This window comes from Corvus moneduloides, chromosome 3 (assembly GCF_009650955.1).
Source record: "Corvus moneduloides isolate bCorMon1 chromosome 3, bCorMon1.pri, whole genome shotgun sequence".
NCBI classification, from domain to species: Eukaryota; Metazoa; Chordata; class Aves; order Passeriformes; family Corvidae; genus Corvus; species Corvus moneduloides.
The window spans coordinates 100,418,965-100,445,458 of NC_045478.1; the positions used below are offsets into that span (position 1 = coordinate 100,418,965).

General features: G+C 37.3%; 1 protein-coding gene across 1 annotated transcript in view; it reads right to left on the reverse strand.

The window, feature by feature from the left end:
• The window catches only part of USH2A (usherin), a 387,508-nt gene that overhangs the window by 65,606 nt on the left and 295,408 nt on the right, over window positions 1–26,494 (reverse strand). The window contains 9 exon segments of the mRNA XM_032102996.1: window positions 5,622–5,784; window positions 6,437–6,595; window positions 13,719–13,876; window positions 14,576–14,759; window positions 15,296–15,403; window positions 21,346–21,544; window positions 23,356–23,510; window positions 24,103–24,300; window positions 25,157–25,367. Coding sequence (XP_031958887.1) covers window positions 5,622–5,784; window positions 6,437–6,595; window positions 13,719–13,876; window positions 14,576–14,759; window positions 15,296–15,403; window positions 21,346–21,544; window positions 23,356–23,510; window positions 24,103–24,300; window positions 25,157–25,367 — 1,535 coding nt within the window.

Sequence of the window (26,494 nt, forward strand, 5' to 3'; positions counted from 1 at the left end):
GGCAAACAAGCCCAGGGTAACAGAATAGCAACACAGCAGCATGTTGTCCTTCTAGGATAGAACACACCACAAATGAGACTTTCAGAACTTAGAATGTGAAATTTTAAATTTATCTGTAGTTGCTAAGCAATGACTTGAATTGCAAAACGGGTGCAAGTTTTCAGCACTTCTGAAAATCAATCTATTTATGGAGGTATGCACCTCAGGATGCCTCATTTATGGAAAACTTACGAACAATTTACTGGAGAAAAATGTTACCTAGTGAACAAGGGATAAATATACTTTCATGCCCTCAAAACTAAAGCTGTGCACTTTCAAATTCTGGTTTGCTCACACTAAATATCCCATTTTTTCTTGCAAATGGAATAAGTAATCCCTTGTGCATAAACTTAGCTGAATTTGCAGCTCCACCACCAAACCTCATTAAAATATCACACATAGTGTTTTCTGTAATAAACTACGTATTTTTTCCAACACTGTTTTTGTTTAAAAATGCAAACCTAAGAGATATGAAGAAAATTCCTGCATACATTTTTGGCACAATGGGTTTTCCTTTTAGTACATATATATATATATATATACACACGCATATATGTATACACAGACACACACATTTGTACACATATATATGTATATATAGCATTACTACTCCAGATATGCTTGTGTTGGACCTGGTGATACTCTGATTACAAGAGATTACAGATGATCCTCAGCCCCTCTGTAATATGGCCCCTTTTTCTATATAATTTACAACAGTTTTAATAAGCTGAGTGCTCATCTTCAAAACAGAGTTATCAAATCAATTCTTTCACTTGGCATAAAAATGTTTGTGTGAAATTAAGTTGGTTACATTTAAACACTGTGATAAATCCCAGTGATGGTTGGGCTGTACTGCACATGAATTTAAGTATTTCCCCTACTCTTCACAAGAACCTTGGCCTCTGCAGAACATAAAAGCACTTTCACCCTCGATGCCAACAACAAAAATCCAAATCACATTATCTGCCAGTTTTATTGCAAGTAGGGCAAATTTGCAGAAGTAAAATTGGTTTTTCTGGCTACTGGGTGTCATCATCACTACATGCACACATAGAAGCTGTAGAACATTTCTTTGGCAGGAGAAAATCTGTGTTTCAAAGAATGTTGTTGGTTTTCATTTTGTTAGATCAAACCAGGAATTAATTTAAAAATAAAAAAGCATTGATTTTTTAAAACTGATAATCTTAGCTGCTTGTAATAATATATTCCCAGGTATTAACATGCAAATATGAAGACCATAATGAATGCAAGTGTGTACACAGCTGTTTACTCATCCTTTGTGTATATGCATATATAAGGCAGGAACGAAGACATTATTTTCTTATATGAAGCTGAATAATTTTTGCTAAATTCTGAGATAAGCAGATTATATGGACACTGTTCAGTCTACAAGGGTTAAAGTGTGACTTTTTTATAAATAGAAGAGTTTTGAGGTGCAGTATCTCTATCATAGTGAAATAGGTAAATTGTAAGATGTGTTGATACTGAGGGTTGCTTGGCAGAACTGGGCAAAGACTGGCAGGTAGAAGAAGCAGGAAAAATTCCCTAGAAATCCTCAGTCTCTCTGTAAGAGTCAGGGTCCAAAATTTCCCATTGTCTCCAAAATTCCAGCAGCAATTTTTAATACAATTCCCCATGCTCTATTATAAAGGCAAGTTAAGCTTCCTGCAGAACTCTCCCTTGGATGCTGCTCACCGACGTAATGCAAGCCATATAATTTTGAAAGGTGAATCACTACTATGCCTTTCTCCTGAGCCTAAAAATACAGCCTTTCCTCTGTGTACTCAAAAACATGTCCAAAAAAATTGCTGTAAATAAGGGAAAAGAGAGTACATTTTAATGCAATGAAGTCACATTTAATGTGTCTTGCTGACCAAACAGTGTGGGACTTACACAAATACATAAATTTATGTTTTATAAATATTCTAAACTGTGATAAACAGTTTTTTTCACACTGAATGATCAAATATGCCACCAACTGTAAGCTGATTCACAGGCAAAGCTGTACACTGTAGCCTGGTTAAGTATTTAGATCTTATTACTGCTGAATATTTAATGAATGGAACTTATGGTTAGGTAAATGGTTCCATCTGTAGTGCTAAAAACCAGAATATCTTCATGTATGAATAAACTTTGAACAGAAGTGGTTCAACAATCTGTAATCATTTCAATCGTCTTAAGATTTAAGATTCAGCTGCTCATTTAACTGGAAGTATTTCTTATGTACAACGAGCTGCAAGGGAGAATAACATTTCCAAGAGCTGGAAGCTGTCTCTTAATCTGCATAGTCTGATTTGCTGCTTACATTCATTTTGAAGATGTTCAGATAGTTATTTTTATAAGGGCAAATTCTCCCTGCCCCAGTGCCAATCTGAGGCGGATGACATAAGGAGGAGAATATAATCTTCTTTGTGACAGATAACTCCAGAGCTGCGCCGCAGCAGCGCAGACTGCCAGCGTTCGCCCCTCGCCTTCCCCGCGTGTGCAGAGACGGCGAATCCCCGAGGTCTCGCGGGTCAAACCAGAATTACTCCTCACGTTTACCTTTCACCATACAACTAAATTACATGTTCTAGCAGCGCCTGCTGCTTTCCTTACCACAGTGGTAGTGAGTTATTTTTAGGAACAATGAGAAGTCTTGGGGTAAAATTCAAATGATTGGGGAATCATGCTGTTAAATGTGGGGGAACAATGCAACATTAGCAATGCTCCCCCTCTGCAGTTTCACATCTAATTAAACAAAGAAACCTCACTTACATTTGTACTCAACAAATCTACACTAATGTAGCTTTTATGACTTGGAGTATTTTTTTCTAAACATGAGTTCTGATGTGAAAAAAAAAAAGAGCAAAAGGAATTTGAGGTTATTGCATGTAATACACTAGTTTAGGTTGGGTATTACATCAACTACAGGTATAAATAAAAGCCTCCAGGAGGTCTTGTATTCAATGACATAACCATCCATAGGGATTCCTACATTAAACCATCCAGTAACATATGTTCTTTGGAAACTGTCTTGAGTACAACTCATGGTTAAGAGTGTACAGTTAAGCAATGAATTAATCATAAAGAGTCAGTCTAGAAGCCTCTACACTGCAAGTCATGACAGCCACTGAGACATGTCTTCTGTCTCAAATTTCCTCTTGATTTTTCTGCTACATTTTCACCAACAGGACAGGTCAGCTCATGAGAGCTACATTTCAATTTCACAAATATATACTAAATAATATAATCTTATTGGGCAAGACATAGACAGTTTGACAGAAATTCAGCCACTCCCTTAAGGAAGTTAAGAACCAAAATACTTCTAATTTTACAGGCAATATGTCTTTAAGGGCCATCTCATGTGCTTCCTATACTGAGCCTGCTGGTAATCAATAGAGAGCAGCTCCATTACCTCATGTGACCTCGAACTTACTAAAATATAGGAAAAAAAATATATATATTCTATTTTCATAATATTATTATTTTTTTCAGAGTAGCAACTTCTGTGGTTGGCACAGCAATGTTATGTCAAGATGAATGGGAACAGAACTAGATTAGGTGACTATCTCATGAACCAGATCTTTTCTCATTCACAAACTCTTCTAAGTTGTGGTCCTTCCTAGAAAATTTTAAAAGTCTCAGATCTGTGTTTAAGTCTGCTTTATGAATCAAAAACAAAATATCACCATCTCTTCTATCATAAAATAACATTTTAATTTTTTGGTTTCTAGCAAAATGGCTGCAAACTTGGGAGTACTTTTATGATGCTAGAGGAAAGCACGTGTCCTGCCACTTTAATGCAGAGATCTGCACACACACTAGGTCCCCAAGCATTCCAGGTTTTGAGTTAAATGAATTTATTTTGGTGGTGATGCAGTAAGGAAGAGGCACATACTGAAGAAGAAATTACATTCCATAACCTCCCATAGAAATACTGCAGTCTTGCTGCTATAACAATGTAAGGCCATGTGTGGCTAGAAAATGAAAAAGAACTATGTGCTTACATCCCATTTCTGATTTTTTTGCAGCTATCTGAGAAAGATTTGATATTGTTGTTGTCTAAGCACATTTAAACTTCAGCTGAAATAACTGCCAAGTGATTCATGCCTATGTAGGTGAATATACCGATTGTATCTGGAGCCCCAGTGCGCCATTTTCATTTCACTTTAAATAAAAAACAAAATGTATCTATGTCAGTCAGTGCCCTTCTGCTGTACTCAGAGGTATCAAACAGGCTACAATTATGATTGTGAAGTGATTGTGTCACATTGGAGGAAGGTTTATTGCTTTTGAGTCTGCTAGGCAGTAACACATTCTGTTTCATATTACTCTTTATATCATTGTTTGGCTGTGACTAGAATAATCAAATGCCATCAAATGCTGTCAAATTCAATTTACAGTATTTTTCACTGAAGCAGGCTTTCTGCATTATATTTCCTGTTTTCCCTTTCTATGGTTGCCATGGAATAGCAGCGGTAATCATCAGCTTTATTTACAAAACCAACAGAGTGAAGACATGTCTTGGGCTATAACATACACTTTATTCCTCTTTATGCAGGGGAGGGACTCGGGTTTTTGATCAGACAATTAAAAAAAGGCAAACAAAAGGGTATTGCAAGACAGCAGGAATTTTTAGAGATTACTAACATGTTTAAGGCAAAAGTGAATTTATATTAATTATCACTGAGGATTCCAAAAGGTAATTTGATTACCCATCTTCTCAGTCACACCTTTAATATAATAAAAAGTCCCAAACTCTTTGTGGGAGGCTAGGATCAGGCCAGCATGTGATTGCCACACAGAGCTGGAAAACCCAGGCGCTTCAGAGTTTAAATCCCTCTCCAATATATGGCTTGAGTCTTAACATTCTCTGACTTCTGAAGCTATTTAAGAAGGTCGTTTCAGCAAGCTTTTAACAAAGGGTCAACAGGCACAGCAGACATCAGTGCTCTGCTAGTTTAATACTGCCCTAAACACAGCTATCTGTACAGAAAACTCCTCACTCAGGGCTTAGGAAACTCCTAACTCAGGGCTTAGGAAACTCCTTATGGGAAGTGAGAATGCATCAGTCAACAACCTACACTGGGCAGATGAATACAAACACCAAGGAACATAGATGCACTGTAATCACTGTCCAGATTATTTAGGAACGTAAATTATCTTGGAAAATTGATCTGGTTTAGGAACCTAGATGCCTTTTCCTGCTTTTAAAAGTCTCAGAATTTGTGAGTTACTCCTGTTTCAATTACAAAATTCTCAACTGTCTATCAGAGAAGAGTGAAGTTTGTACCTAGTGGTCTGGGTAAACACAGTAAAAGTATCTATCCCACGAACTTTTTATAAAATCTTTTGTTCCCTTGAATTTTTAAAACATCTATTTTCACGTGCTTTTATTTGTCATTTGTAGTTCAGGAAGATGGTTCTTGTTTGAGCTCCCAACATGGCCATCCACAGATCAGCTCCTTACCTTAGCATTTGAAAGGTAATGTATGCTTTTTCATGTAGTTCTACACCTTTTTTCACCTCCCAAAATATCAAGGAATAATGAAAGGAACCGTTCAGTAAGACTTAGATTCTGAGGCAATAAGGGCATTTACCTGTAAATAAAGTAGTTAGTAATGATGCCATTTGGTTTCTTGGGTGGTGCCCATTTCACTTCTATGAGTGCAGGTCCAATTGCTTTAATAATAGGTGGGCTCAGTTCTCTGGGAGGTGCTTCAGCAGTTCTTGAATATGTTTGACCACCCACTCCACACCCACCTACAAAAACAGAAGTTTGTGTAGGGATAAGAGCTTTGTCCTCAACAAAAAAAACTACATTAAAAGCAAATGAATGTCAAGTAAAGAAGCTGCTGGTGGAAATGGTGCCTCATTTCACCTCATTTCATTGTTAAATACTCATTTAAATTACTACAACTCTACCGATGAATTATTCCTGATTTTCACCAGTGAGAGTGAGGAGCAAATTATTCAAAATGGTCATTTTGGAAACACTTGTTTCAATAGAATTTTGAAAATTTCAATCAAAGTCAGGGCATTTTGTCATTTTTGGGCTCTTCTCTCCTGTCTTTATGATTATCACTTCTTTTGTTGAGTAGTTAACAGAACTGATTCAGTTCTGTACAACCATTTTCAAAGATCTTTAAGCTGCTTGTGAAGAGCTTTTAATAAAGTGGCATGTGTAACCTGAAATACATATTTTACATCTCCATTTTAGATATTCATGATATATGGAGAAATACATACATGATACCTGGAGAAATATTTAATGCTTCATTCAGTGCTAGGCTTTCTTTTTACTAGGTAAACATTTGACTCCAATGTAAAAACAGAATTTCAACTGTTTTGCAGAGTTGAATCTACCTGGAAAATCCCTTCCAGTCACACAGATGAGTGTTTTAAATTGCCTTACCACTCTGGCATGCTTGTATTCTTATCTCATACAGGGTGTAGGGATCCAAGCCATCGACAAAGGCAAAATGTGCGCGTCCTACTGGCTTCACCAGCAGAGTGGGACTGCTCGCATTTAGTAGGATGTTGTATTCCAAAGGCACATTGACAATGAATATCCCTGTTGTGAAACAGAGAGGAACCAGTGATTATCTGAACCACTAACAACAGTGCAGGACAACTTCAAAGAGCCATTCATCACATGCAATTTTAAATGTAAGCCCCCTCTGGAGGTTTTCCCTACTGCCTCTTTTGAAAACTACAATCATTTAAATATAAACTGAAACAAATCTGTCTGCAGATTATAACTGGAAGATAGACATTATGGTTCTTAGGTAAGAATCAAAATTCAATTCAGTCAATGCCTGTTTTGCAATTGCCACTTCTGGGAAAACCGACCTTATGACTTGGAACCAGGCAACTTGTATATATTTTGGAGGAGTAACAGGTACTAAGCTGTTATGTAGTGTTTGAATAGTCATACGATCAAACAAGTGAATTACAATCATTCAGCAAATTATGCCTTTTTAGCCTAAAAGCAGTAGCTGAGTGTAGGTTCTTAGCCTGCTTCACCAGTAGAGTACAATACAGTAGCGTGAGCCAAAAAACATAATTTTAAATGTTGTAAAGATAAACTGTTCTGGTTTTGTTAGAAAAAACCTCTCAATTTTTACTATTTGAATTCAAACATTTTCGCCACCTATTCCTATCCCCATGATGTCAGTTCTAAATTTTCCAGTTTTCTTGAGAAGCTGAAAAATTCTGTTCCTTCAGAAGAACAAGCTAAGCCATACACTATCCCTTTAGAACAACAGGCAGATGTTCCTGGATGTTGTCTTTTCTTTTTCCACATGGCTTCTCTAAGGGTTTTGGTTGATTGGTTGGTGGTTTTGTTTGATTTTTGGTTTCCTTGGGCGGTATTTTTTGCAATTACGAAATGGGTTGTAGGCTTTTTATTTTTTGTCCACTATAGACTGGTCTGTGCAGACAGCAGCAATTTCATAAAACCAAGAGAATGACCAAAGAAGAGCATGTGTTAAGTGTGTTTCCTTCATTCTGCAGTCACGGAAGGAACAGCCCTAAGAAAGGACAAAGCACAAACTAGACAACGTTCCTTTCTGAGATGAGTCAAGATGTATCTGATTAGTAAAAGCACATTTCTCTTTCAACACAACACCTACTTTAGAAGTCACAGAGATGTCTTTGTGACTGCAACAAGGACCAGATGCCTGTGAGCAGTTCTGAGACTTGTCCAGACCTTGAGAATCTTTCCATTTGTAACTTTGGAAAACAACTCAGCTTTTTCTCCTAATTGCAATTTTTGGTCCTTTTCTGATAAAGCATCTACATTGATACTATTACCCTGAAGCTAAAAAGAGCATTTTTCCACTGTTGTGCATCTGCTAGACAGATATTTTTAGCTAAATATGTATGTGAACATGCACGTTAACTAAAAAAAAAAGTTTGCAAGAAATCAGAGATTTGAAGTTTAGTTGTGGTACTATAAACAACTGATGTACTTTGGAAGATCAGAAAAATCTTTGAAATACCATGTTTTTACAATTCTCATAAGAAAAAAAGATAATGTAAAAATCCCAAAGAAATAACATTCTGCTGCCTGACTAGATGCTAGACAAAGAAAATGCCATTACACTAAAAAGCTGAAAAATAGCCCTGAAGTAGAGGCATGACTTCAATCTTATTCAACTGCTCAGCTTACAGGAAGAACAAAGATATTGTTAGTAGTCACTGGAAGAGGTGAAGGGAGAAGGAGACGAAAAATGCAAAAATTCCTCTGTAAAATTTTCCTTCTTCAGTGTAAAAGTTACAAGAAAAACAAGATCTAATCATTAAGAATGGACTAACAGAAATACAACTTTTTAAATCGAGCAGGATGTTACAGAGTAAACCTCTGAGAGGTGATCTTGAAGTAGATTGTGCAACAAAGAAAATAATTTTTTGGCTGATATAAGGAAGATGAAATGCTCCAGAAGAGTGCACTTGAGTTTGCATTGTAAAATTTTGCCATTAATTAAATCTATATTGTTAAAGATAAATAATAAGTATTATTAATATTATTAGTAGCATTTTCACCCTGTAATTGGAGGGCTTGCAAAGGATATAACAGAATATCTGAAAGAATTTGAAATGGTACACAACCCACCAACAGAAATATTTTTTAACCTCCTAGAGTCCCCATCTTCTCCAGTCCTGAAACCAGATATTTCAGCCAGAAAAACCCATTCCCTTATGCAAGTGATATAATTGAGTTTTGTGCATCTGATCAGTGCATTTATTCTAGGCAAAATCACCAGAAACCTTTCAAATTGAAACTATTCAGAATGCTTGATTTCCCAAGGAAGATTAAATACAAACAAGGACAGCTGAATCCAGCCATCAGTATGCAGCAAAGGACACCTATTTCAAAATAATGGACCTATCCAAAAACGTTGGACAGTGCTCAGTCCATATCAGAAATTATTAAAAAAACACCACCTCACAACTGAAACACAAAATCTTAAAATTCTGCTAAAAGTTGCACTATATTAGGATTGATACCAATAATAAATATGCTCAGGAGAAAAAATACTCTCAAGAAGTGAAAATGAAATTGTAAATAAAATCATATAAGCATCCTGAAAAATTCCAATGTCCCATGGAATCCTTCTACACTCTGATCAAATTCATTGACTACTAAGATCAAAGGATCACTTTCTAATGTGAAAAATTATAACATGTACTCTTACAACACAGAAATTTGTAAAAAATCCCCTTTCTTTCAGAACACCCTTTAGCATCTGCAGCCAGTCTGAAACCACTACCTTGTGTGCTCTGATGACTGAAGGAAACGAAATGGGCATATTTGTTAAAGTCAGCTGGGAAACCACACGACTTGGTTAGTTTCAGAGTTCATAAATTTATGTCAGAATAAAAGGAACCATAAAAGCACAAGTGAACCAATTTACCCTAAGTGCAAATGGCAGTTTTGTTATTCGGTGTCAAAGTTACCACGAGCACAATGACAACCTGCCATAACACATTTTCATGTTCACTAAAGAACAAGGATTTAGTTGGTTAATATTCCCAGCAATACTCTTTTTCATAATTTACAACAACTAGATGCTGATAGGTTATTTAACATTTATGAAGTTAAGATGTAATCAGAAAAACCCTGATTATCTTTACAAATAAAAAAGTTAAATTATTCCACTTTTTTTTCTCTGCGACTTCATTTCACAGCAGGTGCACATTTTGCAATGGGACAAATCAATCAAATGAAACCCTGGGTTTTTGTGGGTGTATTTGGATAACATCTAATGGACAATTCTGTGCAAAACTCTGCAAATTAGGTTTGACGGCTCTGTGTACTTCAAAACTAGGCTAGGTCAAAAATAGAATTTGCAGCACAAGATGCTTAGAAGTGGGGGGGAAAAGCCACAGACGTACAGACTGGTCACCTAAAATCTGTTTGAAATCAATTGTTGAAAAATCGTTTACTATGATGTGTAATCCAATCACAATTAGAGCAAAATACTTAAACTTTTTCACTTACAGGAAACAAATACTGAAATAGGAACATCATGTCTTTTAAAATTATATTTTAATATTTAAATTCACAAAACAAAACAATCCATCTATTTGGCTTTCTGAGATTAACTATTTACATTATGCTTCAAATATCCAGATGTCTCAATCTGGTTGCAATAAGCATTCCCACCTAGACTCTGAAAACAGTAACAACTGGAGATGCTGACTGTTTGCAAGATGCAGAACTTTGGATATTGAGCTTGAAAAGCTTGTCCTACAGTGAGGTGGAGCAAACAACAATTTACTCAAAAAAACCAAAAATGAGAGAATGTGACATCGGCTCATCAAAAGTCCCGTTTTTAGGCCACAAGAAACCAGGTTAGTTGGGGAAGCTGTGACAAATACATGGCGTTTACATACCATGTTTGATCCCAAGAAGAATACAGTAAAATCCACATTTTATACAACTTTCATTCCAACTGATGAGCAAACCTAGAGGCGGATGGAGTATTACAACATGATGAAGAAGAAAATATTTTAATCCAGATGATCATTAACATATGAAGCAGGTATCTTAGGAGCAGATGACAGGATCCTATCTTGAGTATGTTCAGCTTTCAAGTTACCACCAGCAGCAACTGAAGACACCCAGAAGGGTCAGGTCTCCATTGAGGACCAGTGGGGTTGTCAGTGGGCTGGAATGCAGGATGGCTACCTATCAATAACATTTATGGATATACCTTGGGGAAATTATGTGGTGGGTTTTTTTTTCCATTCATCTCTTCTGCCTCTATCCATGGTGCTGATAGTTGTTCCATAAGAATTGTAACATACCCTTCTGTAGCATATCAGTGAAATGTACCGCGCCCCTGAGGTCTGTGCCACACAAGATAATGCAATACCTATTGCAGAAAATAAAGTCCTATTTTCCATAGTGAGTGAGGTGAGTCAAATATTTTTTTCTGAATCCATCACTTTAACCACTACTGGGCCACCTTGCTCTTTAGCTAAGTCAGGAGTTTTGAAATGCTACCTATCTATAAAGTCACAGGATTTAGATATACTACAGATGATGAAACATTACAATTAAACCATCCAAAAGGAAGGTCTGTGTAATAGGATATGTCCATAATTAATCCTGAGGATGATTATTTGATCCAAATTTATTACAATAGATAACACAGAATGCCAAAGCAGCCCTGATCTGCACAGACAGGAAGACACTATGAACAAGTACCTGCTCGCCAAAACTTTGTCAGTTAAATGCACCTTTTCTGACATCGAGTCTATACCAGTGAAAATAACAGTTTTGTCCAAGAGTGACTGCCAAGCCTGACAATCCTTATAAGTAAAGGTGCATTCTGAGTTTATAAGTTTATATTGTTACTTCAATATAGCCAATTGTGAGACAAGGATTCATGTGCAGAAAGGAAATAGATCAGAAAAAAAATACATTTACTCTGTGTACACGGACATAAGTAAGGATAAGAAGCAGTAGACACTTCAGGCTAATCCTACCAAGATGGGGATGTATGTGACCCCAGACAACTGTATGCACAGGACATGTTAACAGGATCTAACAGGATCAGAACTTTCAGAATAAACCTCCACCTGCATCCTCTGCAGTCTTATTCTTAAGGAAAAAAAACCTCTAGAAGGGACCTCAGACTGAGCATAAAGCGGGATTATGAAGGGTCAAGAATTAGTTTGCTAGCTCCTGCCTAGAACTATGCTTCTGCACACAGGTTTTAGTAGCATTAGTAGCATTTAGTAGCTTTCAGTAACATTCAGTAACATTTCTCTGCTGTTAGTACTCCCCATTCCTACAGTATCAGCTGGTAGCCCTGAAGTGCTATAATAAAAGGAACAGCAAGATTAGCTTTCCTGTCTTTTTCTTAACTAGGAATAAAATGAACTCCATCCCAGCTGAAACCAGGACAATACCCAACAGAAGCACAGTATGAAAATCCCTTCTTCATATTTAAAAACCTAAATAATTGGCCCCACAACAAGAAGGCAGAGAGGAAGGGTCCAAGTTATCAAATATCCGTGGAAGTGAGATAAGTGTTCAAGGTGTGACCCAATATCTGGAAAGAAGGCCATGTTCCTTCCCCATCTGAGGAGAATGATTTCTACAGATGTGTGAATACATGAACCCTGCATCTTCTGCAGATCCGTAATTTCCAGCCTCCTCCTCATCCCTCTGATTGTGTGGTTTCAGGAACATATGGACCTTTGTATGCATAATCTAAATTGCAGCATAACCAAATGTACTCCACAGAGCCTGGTTCTCCTCGCAGGCTTGTAACCCACTGTGAGTAACAGGAATCTAAGCAGCTGGAAAAGGTCTAGAACAAGGACAAGCTTTTCTGGGAAACACCCCACTCTTCACAGCCTATGCTATTCCAATATATTCTTATGTTTTAAATCTATTTATAATGTTGCTGAATATTTTGTGCCTTAAATTATATTTATTATCAAAACTATAATGCAGCATGAGTCACTTTCCAATAAAGCCAACTGTAGATTATATGCCATTTGAATTCACCTGCCTTCTGCTGGGTTCTAAATCCTTTCAGGCAGTAGGGGGAAAAGTTTAATTTAAGATTTTAATCTTTTTCATATATTATAGCATTTCTATAATGGATTTTGTGCTCCTGAAAACTAAAAGATTGACAGCTCAGGGTATTATAGATTTATTAATCATTGCTTAAATGGGTAGGGTGAGCACTGCTAAGCACTGCCACAATACTTGCAATCCCAGTCTTGAAGGCAAAATACTTTTACTAGGTGACTTTAATGCCAATTGACCTTTGCTAAGCAAGGATAGAACATCTTAAATAATTAGGAAGAGAAGATATTAAAAACTTCCATGAATTCATTGATAAAATACATATGGACATTACTGCAATATGCAAACATCTGAAGTTTCTAAAAAAACTGACATACTTTTAACTGAAAAAACCCAGTATCTACAAACTAGAAAACACCTTGTTGGAGATGAACCACACTAGACAAAAGATTGTTCATTACAAGGCTCTCATGGTCCTACAACAACTACAGCATATAATTTTTATAACATCGGTAAAGTGCACCAATCACTTAAGTTATGTTAAGAAACACTGCATAGCTTCTCTTATAGAAAGATACTATAATTCAATTATTCCTTCTCAGCCCAGCTCTATAGCAGGTGAAGGCCACCTGATCATGTTCAGGAGAAGAGTAACTAGAGAAAAAATATTTTTGGGCCCCTGCTGACCCACCATACTGCAAGGTAACATATCCACATAACACTAAGGTGCTTGAGCAAGTAAAATTTCATCAGGCCAAAGCTCTGAATCTCTGTCACACAACCCAAAAGATTGTCAGGTTTCCCTGGTGACAACTCAGGTTAGCATGAACAGAAGAGAAAACTTGTAATTTGTTGGGTTTTTTCCTTAATACTTGCACTCAGTAATAGTTTACACCACCAAAACATACAGAGTTTTGATCAGCTAAACCTCACAATACACATGTCAAGTATCTAGGTCAATATTATTAAAATAATACATCTCTAGGACACAGCAGCTTTACATACTGGTTATTTAAATCACACAAACACTAGTAGCAGATATGAAGAATAAAAATATCAGAATGATTCAGCTGCCTACCTGGATATACTAATTTTTCAATCCTTTCATTTTACTACAAAGTACTACATAGAAATGCATTTTTACCTGGCACATCCCAAGCTAGAAATATAGAATATGCATCAATTACTGTGACATTATATGGGACACGAATTTTCTCTGGTGTTCCTACTGGTGTTTGTATAACATATTTATCACTAGTGTTGCTGCCGCCCCAAGTGCTGGCTTCCAGCTGGTAAACATATCTGCACAAACACAAAAAGATCAGTAGACACTGCAGTTAGAAGCTTTAGGCATATCAGTAACAGAACATTTCCGTTTTCACCAATTTAAAGGGAATACAATGAGTATTACAAATACTGCATTAGTGAAGATTTTCACATTTAAGTTTTCTTAATGTGAGAGAAGTAACTTAGAATAATAATCATAGAACCTTAGATACTAATACTAAAATACTAATACTAAATACTTTACTAAATACCAATACTAAAATTCAAATTAGCTTACCTAAGAAAATATCAGCAGTCATTTTGAGCCTGTATGTTCAATATACACTGAAACATTCTATACCATGTGCAGTGCTGTTTGTCATACAAAACCTGGAATTTTTCAGAGTATATTCCATGATGGAAAAATACCTACCAATGAGCTACCAAGAACCAGACAAGAAAAAAAAATAATAAAAAAGCTTCATTTCTCTGAATCAGAATGACCTATCCTCAAAACCAGCAACAACAACAAAAAAATAGAAGTCTTTTTATTAAGGCCTTTCTAAAATTTGAAAGACTCCTAAAAGTGCTCTACCAATTTTCAGTAATAAAGTAATATTGTAAGAGAGTTTTCTCATGTTCACAGTGAGTTATATTTTGTACATTTCACTAACACAAGTACCTGTGTTTTTCAAGGCCTTTCACCTGTTACCAGAGCTCTTTAACATGCCTTACCTACTGTTAGGCTGCAGGTTAGCATCTGTGAAATTCAGGTCTGTACTGCCACCCAGGAAAATCTGCTCTCCATCACGGAATAATCGATAATGAGCAATGAGTCCATTGGGTTCCTTTGGTTCACTCCAGTACACTTCCACTTCTGTTGAGCTGACTGTGATATGATGAGGTTTTGGCCATACCCCTATTGATATCATAATGATACTACTTTAATTTTATGGCAGAAACTTAAAGGTGTTTTTTTTCCTTTCCCATACTTCGTGCAGCTGTTTGCAGCAATGTAATGAAAACATAAAATATTGCCAGAGAGAATGACAGAATTTAACATACTTTCTGTATTTATCCTATAACAAATGCAACCAATTAGACAAGGTAAAGATTAATGGAGAACAAGGCCAAAGGCTGCAGCCTTCATAGGCCCAGTAGTCTCTGCATATTTATTTGTCCTTTAAAAAATATTCATCTTCTAACTCTAACTTCATTAACTTACAGATGAATTTGGGGAAATTCCCACAAAAAGAAAGTAGAAATGCAGTGCTGGGCAGTAAAGAGAATGTGGCAAGATACAAAAACTCCAAGAGAGTCAGATTCTCTTCTGTAAATATCTACATGATAGCTTCATGGATGACAGTGGAATTGGGCACCTTGTTAAACCAGCAGAAAATACAAGCCTGTATGACCATCTCTTTGCAGCTCTACAAGAATGACTTTCTCCCTTACCATGAGGAGCAGCTTGTAAAGTTTGACCTGAAAGTGCTTGGCTGGAAGCACACCCAGCAGATGTGCATGCAATAAGCACAAAGCTGTAATTAGTGTATGGCTGCAGACCTAGAAAGAGCAAACAGAGGTTAGCCTGAGATATTGACATCATTCATTCCAAGAATTGTATCTCTACACGGAAAGTTACTGGACTTAAATGTTAATTTTTCGCTTTTTTGGCAAAATGAACCATTCTTATATTACATCTGAACAATACTGAAATGGTGAATTCTCACTAATTTAGACATAAATTCTCTACTGATTTAAAAGACCCAACAAAAAAATTCAGATTGAATGTCTGCCTATGCTGCAATGGATCTGTGGATGTCCCTCATAGATCTGAATCAGCTTTAAATCAAAAAATTTAGATGACACTTGCAATGCAGAAAAACACCTGAAAGTGCAATTGCTTAAAGTTTTGGACTTGCAAACATGTAGTCTGTAATGTTTTGAAAATTTATTACAAGTACATTTGCAATAATAAGATAATAAAATACTCACTTGTACATGAAACCTTCTACTACATTGCAAACAAATCCAAGGATACTCCTGTCACCTTCTCAATTTCTGTTTGCTCATTTCCCCCTTATTTTTTTCCCTATTTGTTACAAGACTTAATATAAATGCTACAAAGCAGTTAGAAGCTGAACTGACAACCAAGCTCTCATTACAAGATATTAATTTTACATACTTCCAATTTTTCAAAAATTTTTTTTCAGCTCAAACCTTCCATGCTGAACATCCTTGAATGAGATGAAAATTGCTTTGTCTTTTTCATGGAAATTTACAAACATCCTTGTGCTGTGTGTCAATGACTTCAGATTTGACATCAAATTGCCTGTGGCTTAAGAATTTGACTTTAGGCCTCCTCATAAAATCGCACTCATAATTTGGCTAAGATACTAAGCTTTTAGAATAGCCAAATCTGTGCACCCATTAAAGGCTTCTTGTCATTAAATTGTTAAAGATGCAGACCACTGTGAGATCACCTTAGAGCTCAGCTTGAACTGCTGATCATCCTTCCTCACAAAGCACCCTCCAAGCACACAATACAGCACCTCTGCATAGCGACTCTTTTGGATATTTCTCAAAACTGATCTTTAAGATATTACCAGGCACAAACACTGAAAACCCCTTTCTCATGTTTTCAAGTACCCACTTGTCAACACCTCATAATACATTAAAGATTCCTGTTCCTAAATGCAAAGGATACAAATACTACAACAAGAAGCAAATCAGACACAAAAACTCTTTGAAAGTATTAAAATTGCAAAACTAAACACTCAAAAAGTAGGAAATCCGAGTGCCAGGACATTGTACAATACAAACTGATCCCCTTTTGTTCACAGGCTTTGTGGCACAGTCCTTTTAAAACTGCCTCCAACATGTGGTCTCTGGCCTGATTTATTGTGTGTAATTTGAGACTTTTCTTCGTAGTGTCCACCCCTAGAGTGGTGCTTTACTAACCCCAACCAGCTGAGCATTCCAAATGTCTTAAAACAGTACCAAAACAAAAAATCTCACCCAACCAACTCCACAAAACCCCACATAAACTCAAAAAAACCCCAAAAAACAAACCAAAACCACAAGAAGAAGATTTCTCTCTCAGAATCAGGATACTAACTCAAAGAGACTGAGAGAACCAAAAATCTCTTTGGAGCTGCCAGGAGGCTGTTTGGGATGCCTGGGACCTGACTGTCAGACTACCTAGTGTTATGCAAAACTTCATCTATCCAAGCACAGCTGGTGCCTTCAGCTGCAGCTCTGAGAGCTCAGGAAACTCAGGTCTCAGGCAGGGTAAGGAAAATGAGGAAGACGTGGTTGTGACAAACTGTGAAAGAATGAGGCATGCCTTCCTGAGTACCACAGCTTGAACAAATATGAAAGCCCTGGATGTGAGGCCATTCCCTTTGGCAGTCCATGCCACCAGCCCCTCAGTGATCCACGTTTGGTCCCTCTGGGCTGGCACTGTCCCAGTGTAGCTCTGGGCAGAAGCAGAATTAGGCCCATCTACACTGAGACTCCCAGAAGGAATAAATCCACTAAACACAGCCAAAGCTGAGGCAGCCATCCTCCATATAGGAGCTTCATTTTATTCCTCCCTGGAAGAGGCACAGATTGTGGACTGAACGAGGCAGTAACCCTGTGCACAAATGACTGTACTGCTGTGTAATGCAGATTGCTTGTGTGAAAGAGGCTGAGTTAGGATTATACAGGTCAATTCATACATATTATACAGGTCAATGTTTATGCATGTGGTTTTGTGGTCTTAACAGTGTACTCTTGATGCAGCTCCTGTGTCTAAATTGAATTATTTCAAGAACAATGCAATTCTTTGACAACAAAAAAAGCCCATGCCAGATCTTTGTTTATAAAAAAATCCTTGCTTACACCCAACACAAAGATATTTTAATTAAAATATATTACAAACTAATAGAGTGAAAGAAGAAGCAGCAATTACATAGGAAGGTAAAATACTGAATGGAAGACACGCAGGCTGCTTAACAAATTGAACAAGATGTGAAGGAGAGAAAATAAAGAGATGACTCAGAGGGACAGCCCTTGCTGTAACCTAATCATGAACTGGAAGAGAAGAAAAACCATCTGAACACTGTGTATAAAAGTAAGGAGGGAGAAAATGACAGTTGCAGACTAGAGAAAGGCAAAGGCATGGAGGAAAGCCAAGTATTTAACATTTCAGGATAGAAAAGATTACTGTGGCAACAAATTACTTGAATTCCCCTAAAGGGAGTCATGTTCACTTTTAAAGGAAACATGCATAATAAAGCAATACTCATTTACAACTACACTTTAATGAGAAAAATGAGCATTAAAAAAAGAGCACATGGTTTCACTAAATTTATTGGTGAAATTCTGATACCTGAAATTCTAGCCATACATGGAGCAGTCAAAGCAGATTTTTATCTAGACTATTAAAGCTTTGCATTAGACACCTTGTCTTATGCATGCTTTGGGAAGCTCTGTGCAAATCTATGTATGTGATTGATAATAAAAATAACAAGTAAGATAATCTTGAAATATAAACAGCATTTTGTTTTTCCAATGTCTCTACTTGATCGTTCACTGGAGGATATTTCTACCCTCCTTTTCTTTTTTTGGTTTATTATTGTGGGAAATTTTTAATCTTTTTTTTTTTTTGGTCAACTTAAGCAGTCTATTATATTGTCGCAGCATTTGCCATTTGCCAAAAGGCTGTGAAACACTGGGGGTTTTTTAAGAATGCCTCATTCTATTAGCTAAATCAATTCCTTCTGATACTGTTTGTCTCCATTTGTGGGTATGGCTCCAGCAAGGTCAGTAATTAGCTCCCAGGATAACGCTCCTGGGCCCCGCTGTGGGAATTTTACTTGGGAGGATGTCAGATTGCTGACCACAGCCTCACACAACCCCTCCACCCCCAAGAGTTTCCTTTAGATAAATAATATTAATGATTCAGTGCTGCATATGGAGATAGATTGACCAGTGACAACATTTTGGTATCTCTTCAGTTTTCATTGCCCTGAAATGGAGAATATGTTCAGATAAAAGAATTTCAAACTATTTGGTCATCAAGTATTCTTACTATCGTTTCTTTTACTAAAATAAATATCAATTATCTTCCTTGGCTTTGACCTAAAAATGATTGATCCTATGAATTGTTGATAAAGCCTCTTACTTGGGATATTAACTTTAGTGTATTAAAAGGGGGGAGTTGAGAAGAATCCTTTCTATAAACCCACCTGCTGCTGCTGAAGAGGGCACTCTTGGCTTTCTTTTACAATCCCCCTAATTATTCCCCTCAGTCTTACCCCTCTGCCTGGCCCCACTGCAAAGCATTAGCAGGCCCATTTGTAAAGTAGTAGTAACACAAAGTGAAACAATGCCATAACTGTCATCCAAATTGTTCTGTACAGGGTACTGGAAGTGTTCAGTAATAAATGATATAAAAAGGTCTTTTATTGACAAGCTGCCATGTGCTGTTTGCATTAGAGAATATGAGAAGATGATGGCTGCTGCCCCTAGGTCCCAGTGGCATTCAACTCAGTGAGATAGCAGAAAATGCTTCAGTTTGCTTAAAGCATTGATAACACCTCTAAATAATTAACTGAGGACTTCCTGTCTTCAATTACTTAATGCTTTTTTTAACATCTTGAGAGGATTATAAGCAATTTATGGATTTCACATGATGAGCACATTCACTGCTATTCCCACAAAGCATTTGTGGGATCATGTTTCCAAAGCTTTGATGTAATTAAAAATAAGCAGCAAGACAATGGTGCCGTGGCAAGGTGCTAGCCTTCACGTCTGCTATTTGTGAGACCCGAGATTCAAAGTCTCCACAAATACTAATGCTACAGCTTCATTAATGTTCAACTGTTGCTCAGGGGAAAGCAGGCAGTTTTGGAGAGGAAAAAAAAAAAAAGAAAAAGAAAAACCAAGGATAATAGGAAAATCGAAACATACATCCACAGGGAATAAGACAAACAGTTCAAACATTTGAGATTATGTATGAAGTAAATTTGGTTCTTTTATCGTATTCTTTTAATTTAGAGAGCAATAATTACCCACATTGCTAAATCACTGTCATGAATTCCACATTATTACCCAAGGAAGCTCCTGCAGAAAACAGCACAAGGTTTGATTATGCCTGTCAGGAGGAATGATCACTTATTTCACTCCTGGCTTAACATGGCTGCACTGGACAGTGGCTCAACATGACAGGCAGACAAAAGAAAAAAAGATCCTTGCTTCTCAGGAATTAATTTCATTTCCTCTCACTTCCAACTGGTAAGTATTGTTGGCATTAAAATGGAGCTACAACTGCCTTGGAGGAGCATGAGAAATATTTCAATGGGTTCGATAAATCACTCCTTGTTGGAATGTTCCTTCTTTACAGTGTAAACTTACAACAGCAATTCCAAAACATGTACCACCAACTCTGGCTAATATCTCATGTCCAGAAGCACTGAATATGGAGATAGGAGTAATACAATGATGATGAATTTCACATTTGAGCATGGTATTGTCAAAGAGGAACAGTAATCTTGCTCCTCTGTGAGTGACTACAGCAGAGACAAACTCTTTTAAAGCACTACGGGATCCACCCTGACTCGGGGCTCATGCTTTGAGGGTGTTTGAGAGTGTCATCTATGCTCTGGGGGATTTATGTGCCCTTAAGTCAACTTCTGCTCTTTGGCCGGCTATCATATGGTGTGTACAACATATGAATCTTGAAATTTCCTACTCATGGGGAAAAAAACAGGGAAAAATTAATGCATTTGTGAGATATAAAAATTTGATGAGCAACCTGAGGTCAAAGAGTGAAAAAAAAGATATCCCATAATGCTTATGTTCCTGCTCTGTGTTCAATAGAAACATTTCTAAGAAGAATTTTGCTTTAGTGTAACATTCAGAAATAACTAAAAATTGGATATGTGAAAATAATACATTTGAGGTCTGAGCCAAATTTTCCCCCAAAATCCCTGGAATAAAGCTTCTTTCACCAAGTATTTAGAAAATGGCTATAAGCAACATATAATATTATAAACAGAATTTGGGATCTTTCCTGTTCTGTTTTCCTTCTTTTTTACGATCTCAGACATAAACTACTGGATCCCTGTTGATCATACACTGCTACACATCCAATACTGCACTACTGCACATCAGTGATGTTAAAATAGAGAGTTGAATCTGTATGAAGGGATGGCAAGCCTACACAGAATATCTGAGTCCTTGAGCACACCGCAAAGCATGCATCTTCAATCAAGATGGATAGATTTATTTTAAAATTTTGAAATTAAATCTATTAATATTTTAACAAACAGCAGCTAGAAATGAAAGATATTGAAATCCCCAGTACTGTGCACAGTTTGGAATGCTTTATCATGACTTTACATATCTTAGATTTTTTTTTTTTCAAAGTTCCTGACGAGTGGCATTTTTAATATATTAATACTGTCTTATATCTTAAGGACAGGGCATTAGCCTGTCAAAGAGCTCTGCCTCCTTACCTGACACAGTGTGCTGCATTCTGCCTGCAGCGTCAATGTATATAAGTCCTCTCCCCACTTGAGTGATCTGGTACTCTCTGATGATCCCATTTGGTTTCTTGGGCGCAATCCAGCTTAAATGTAATGCTGTGGAGTTCAGAGCACTGACTTCTGGTGGCTGAACACTCTCGGGGACTCCTTGGACAGTGACTGCAACTACCTGAAGACATATGAATTAAACAGCAATTTAATGTAATAGTACACTAGATACCATGATCAATGAGAATGTCACTTTTGTTTTAAAATGTTGTTTGGGCTGGCATATCATTACCAAGGGTCTGGAGAACTAGTTACTTTTTTCCTCCTGTTTCACAATGAAATCTGACCTTGAATACATCACATAAGTCTGTGTCTACAATTTATCACAACAGGTTCACCACGTTTTAGCTGCAGTGTGTGGCACAGGGTAAAACAACAAAAACTGTATTGCTGGAGAACTCTTGATAACTCTCTTCCATATGGTTTGTCAGTGTCTCTGCATTTTAACTGCCTGATTTCATATATTTTAAGCACCAGTAAACATGGGGCTAAGCCTCCATATATCCCATGCAATCTGAACTCTATTGTAGTTATCTGCAACTCCATACTATTGCAAGGAATCTAAAGACTTTGAAAGATAGAATAAGTTTGCACTTTTTAATCTCTTTCTACCAAAAAATAAAGGAAAAAAGATAAATTTCTACTGAAACATCTCCACTATCAACTACAGAAGAGGCATTTCCAAATTATACTGGTTTAATAAGTGAGTCAGGCCGTTTTCTCTTTGAGAATCACTTTTCTTTTTCTGTTATTACCACCATAAAGTATTTATATTATGCTGTAAATATAAAATGTGCCCTCTATAATATATTGTCTTGGTGCACTTGGTGGAATCAGTCCCTACTTGCAGACTTCAGTGTTTGCAACAGTAAACTCCTTAATTACAGGCAAGTGAAATAAGCAGGATTTATTATGAGGTCAGTGGTTGCAGCAACTGTGCCTACATAGCTCCCAGACCACAGCTCTGTGTGCAGGCAGAGAATGATCCACCTATCTTCATCCCTCTGCAGCAGTGGTTTTTATTTTAGACTTCTGGCTGAGATTTGCATGAATAAGAAAAACATTTAAACACCTGCAAATAAAAAAAATTCCATCCCACAGATATTATAATTACAAAACATAGTCATTACTCCCCACCTCTGCCCCACAGACCTTACCCTTGTAGTCCTAGAAATTCATTTTCATAGAGGAAAGAATAATATCATGAAAAAGACCTCAGTTAAGAAATAGTTTTTGCAAATGATGAATAAGGCAGGTACTTTGCAGAATAAAACCTAGAGCTGGTTAAATAGTAATGTTGGTAAAAGGCATCCATGATTCAAAGTGATACAAAAGGAAATGAAACTGTAAGAAAGGGAGGTAAGAGATCCTGTTTGCTTAAAACTAAAGCTGAGGCAGGTTGTACACAAAGGGACAGTAAAGCCTGAAGCAGGCACACACATGGAAAGCCAGCAAAGAGTAATATAGCGAAAGGAGGCTTTTCCACTGGAGTGGAAGAGTCAGAAGTGTGTTGAACAAATTGATAGACTATAACTAAAGCAGATGATCTAAGAAATAGCAAGAGAAGAAAAGGCTGTAGAACTCCTAGTGAGAAGCAAAAATTTAATTTCCCGGTTTAGAGAAAGCGCATTTTAATATTCCTTACTCTATTCTGCCATGTACAGCTTTCTCTTTAACAAACATCAGTTCCTACAGTGCAATTTCAGCTTTGCCAAGACTGAGATGCTTCTTTCTTCCTCCATTTGCTTGTATCAGCCTTGGGTTCCGAATATTCACCTGTCAGTAGCTGAATCCAAATCAGATTATTGATATTTTTTCACTTACTCAATAATCAGCATGTCTTCAAATTACACCTTTCCAAAAGCACTTCTATGTTGCCGCACTGGCTGATAAAACCCTGGCACCAGTTTCCATGAAGCCCACTTCACCAACCTTGCTGCTGTCTGTGCAACCAGCCACAGTGCAGGCTCGCAGCTGGTAGGAATACTCTCGGTATGGCTGGATCCCACTGGTGTCTGTGAAGCTCATTTCCGTTCCTCTAAAAAGCTCGATTCCATTTCGGAGGATGATGTAGTGAATAATAAGACCTATTGCAGAAATAAAGTTTTCCCTTTTGTTAGCTGAGGGATCCTGTGTGATGGGATAATACTCAACTCTGCATACAGAAAACATCCAATGAAATATCTACATGACCACAGTAGCAGATAGTCATTCTGATTAAATGCTCAATGTCAATTACAAACTACTTTCCTCAGGATCTGCATCAGCATCTGAGTAGATCCCAGTTTTTATTGAGAGCTCTCCCAAGTTTTCTCACAGTTTGAAAATAATAGGCAAGATTTACTGAAATAAACATAAGCACCACCACCCCTAACCCTGAATCCCGAAATACTTTTTAGGATGATTGTAATTTTCTGATCATATTTACACACTTATTATTACAACTGTTCTCAAAAGAGGCTTTTTGGCACTTTGTAAAGACATACTAAATAGTCTTCTGTGAAGAAGACTCTACTTTTATTTGCAATGAAAATTATAGCAACCTAGAGCAAAATCTTCCTGCAGAGCTTAGGAATATGAATACCTCAGTGACAGGGACTAATTAAGATATATTTTGTGATTTTGGAACACTGTCAGTGGAATGATAGAACAAACACTTTAAAAAAAATATATCAGTACCATTTGGTTGAAGTGGTTCCTCCCAGTTCAGAAGTATCATGTCTTCCCGATTATCTACTTTGGCCCATTTTGGTGGACTTACACCCTGTGGCACATCTTGCTTAGTGACAGCTCTGCTAATTTCACTGAAACCTCTTCCATAGCTATTCCAAGCAGCCACCCTGTACTCATATGTGACAAAAGGTTCAAGGTTCACATCTAGAAAAAGAAAGTTACATACGAATGATCTCAGTCTTATCTAAAAAAAAAAACCACATTTTTTTTTCTGTGTTTAAAGACAGATATAAATGGATGTCATTTCTTTAGTCATGGTCATTTTCAGATACAGCAGTACTTTTATCAACTCTTCTGAAAGCAGGTTTAGACATTACGTACTCACTAAATTTTGCTCCTTCCATTTTCCCAAAGTCTCTGTCCTGATTCACAGATTACTTCTTAAAAGAATTCTACTTCACTACAGTTCATAGAATCATAGAATGGCCTAGGTTGGAAGCAACTTCAAAGACCATCCAGTTCCACCCCCTCTGCCATGGGCAGAGACATCTTCCACTAGAGCAGGTTGTTCAAAACCTCATCCAACTTGGTCTTGGACACTTCCAGAGATGGGGCACCCACAACTTCTTTGAACAACCTGTGCTAGTGCCTCACCATCCTCATCATAAAGAATTTCTTCCTAATATCTCATCTAAACCTGCCCTCTTTTAGTTCAAAGTCACTCCCCCATGTCCTATCACTACCTGCCCTTGTAAAAAGTCCCTCTCCAACTCTCTTGCAGGCCCCCTTAGGTGCTGGAAGGTGCTATAAGGTCCCCCTGGAGCCTTCTCTTCTCCAGGCTGAACAACCCCAGCTCTCTCAGCCTGTCTACACAGGAGAGGTGCTCCAGCCCTCTGAGCATCTTTGCAGCCTCCTCTGGACTCACTCTAGAAGATCCATGCCCTTCTTTACATTGCCTCACATTTAATTAGGATATCTGATAGCATTCAGGCCATCTTTTTCTCCAGAGCAAATTAACTGTACTAGCAAATGACCAGCCTGGTCTGCCACTTTTCCTTACCTGTAAATGAATACTGCATTGAACCTCCTGTGTAGACGGCCTCCTCTTCTGCTGGACACACACCTGCTTCTACCTCCGTTTCTGGAGCACTCTGTGAACCTTTTATCCACGCACAGATATTCTCCCTAGGATCAAAGTCACACTTCCCACACTGTGCTGTTTCCTCCATAGATGAAGGACAGAGGACATTAGCCTTGCATTCTTCTTTCACCTAAGGAATACACGGGCAAATTTAAACATATTTCCCGCATCTTCCTTTCTATATAAATGCTTCCATTAGTATTTCTCTACCTTTATCCAACACAAAACCAGGATACCATCTTGAGGACATTGATATTTCTAGCATAGGGGAGACCCTTTCAGCCTTTGGCCTGTCTATTGTCTTTGATAATTAATGCTTCATAATCCTTTCTAAAAGAAACAGGTTTTTCTTTTTTTAGGGTCCTTGGATGAGAGCATCACAAAATTTAAGTACTGGAAGCACAAATGACTGGATCTGTTGAAAACAGAAGAGTCTAGAATCAATGAGAACAGGATTTTATCCAAGGATTTGAACATTCTGTTCCTGCAAAGGCCAATACCCTGTGGCAAATCAGTAGCAAATTCCCAGCCCCTCACACAGCTTGCCAAGTACACAAGAGGGCTCTGTGCAAGTCCTTGGCAGCTTTTAAGGCTGAGAACTTTATTCATGGACTATAAATCATGTCTTCTACCACATCACTCCTAAACAGAAGCTTTGCTGCAATAAGAGGACCTCTGCAAACATAAAGATGTAAGATTTAACCCATAAAGAACAATTCACTGAAATATACACTGAACACCCAGAACTTTCCATTAAAATTCATGAAATAATATTTTTGCCAAACCATAAGCTAGAGAGCAATAATTCTCATAAAATATAGGTTGCAGCAGAAAGAAATGTACTGCCATATTTGCAACAGATATTTCTGCCCATTAGGTCATAAAATTCAGATGGAAAACCAAACAGATTATATCTAACACTTCCTTAATTCACCTATTGAAATTAGCTTCTTAGCTGATTAGGAACTTCAGCTAATTTAATTTCCCAAATTTGGCACTTTCCTGAAAATTACATTGTGCTAGATATCCATATAGGATGCAGGATGTAGATGGATTGGATTCCCATGTAAAGTAGCTCCAGAACCTGTCAGACTATCAGCCCTTTCACTGTTAGTAAATCTATACGTATCAGAGAGCCAGCATCGCTATCTCTTTTCTACTGTGGGTAAGTGAAATACAAAGCACTTCCTTTGTTTATACTTTATACCTAAGGCAGGGATCTGGTGTGTTATCTACCAGAATTCATTAACCTCTTCT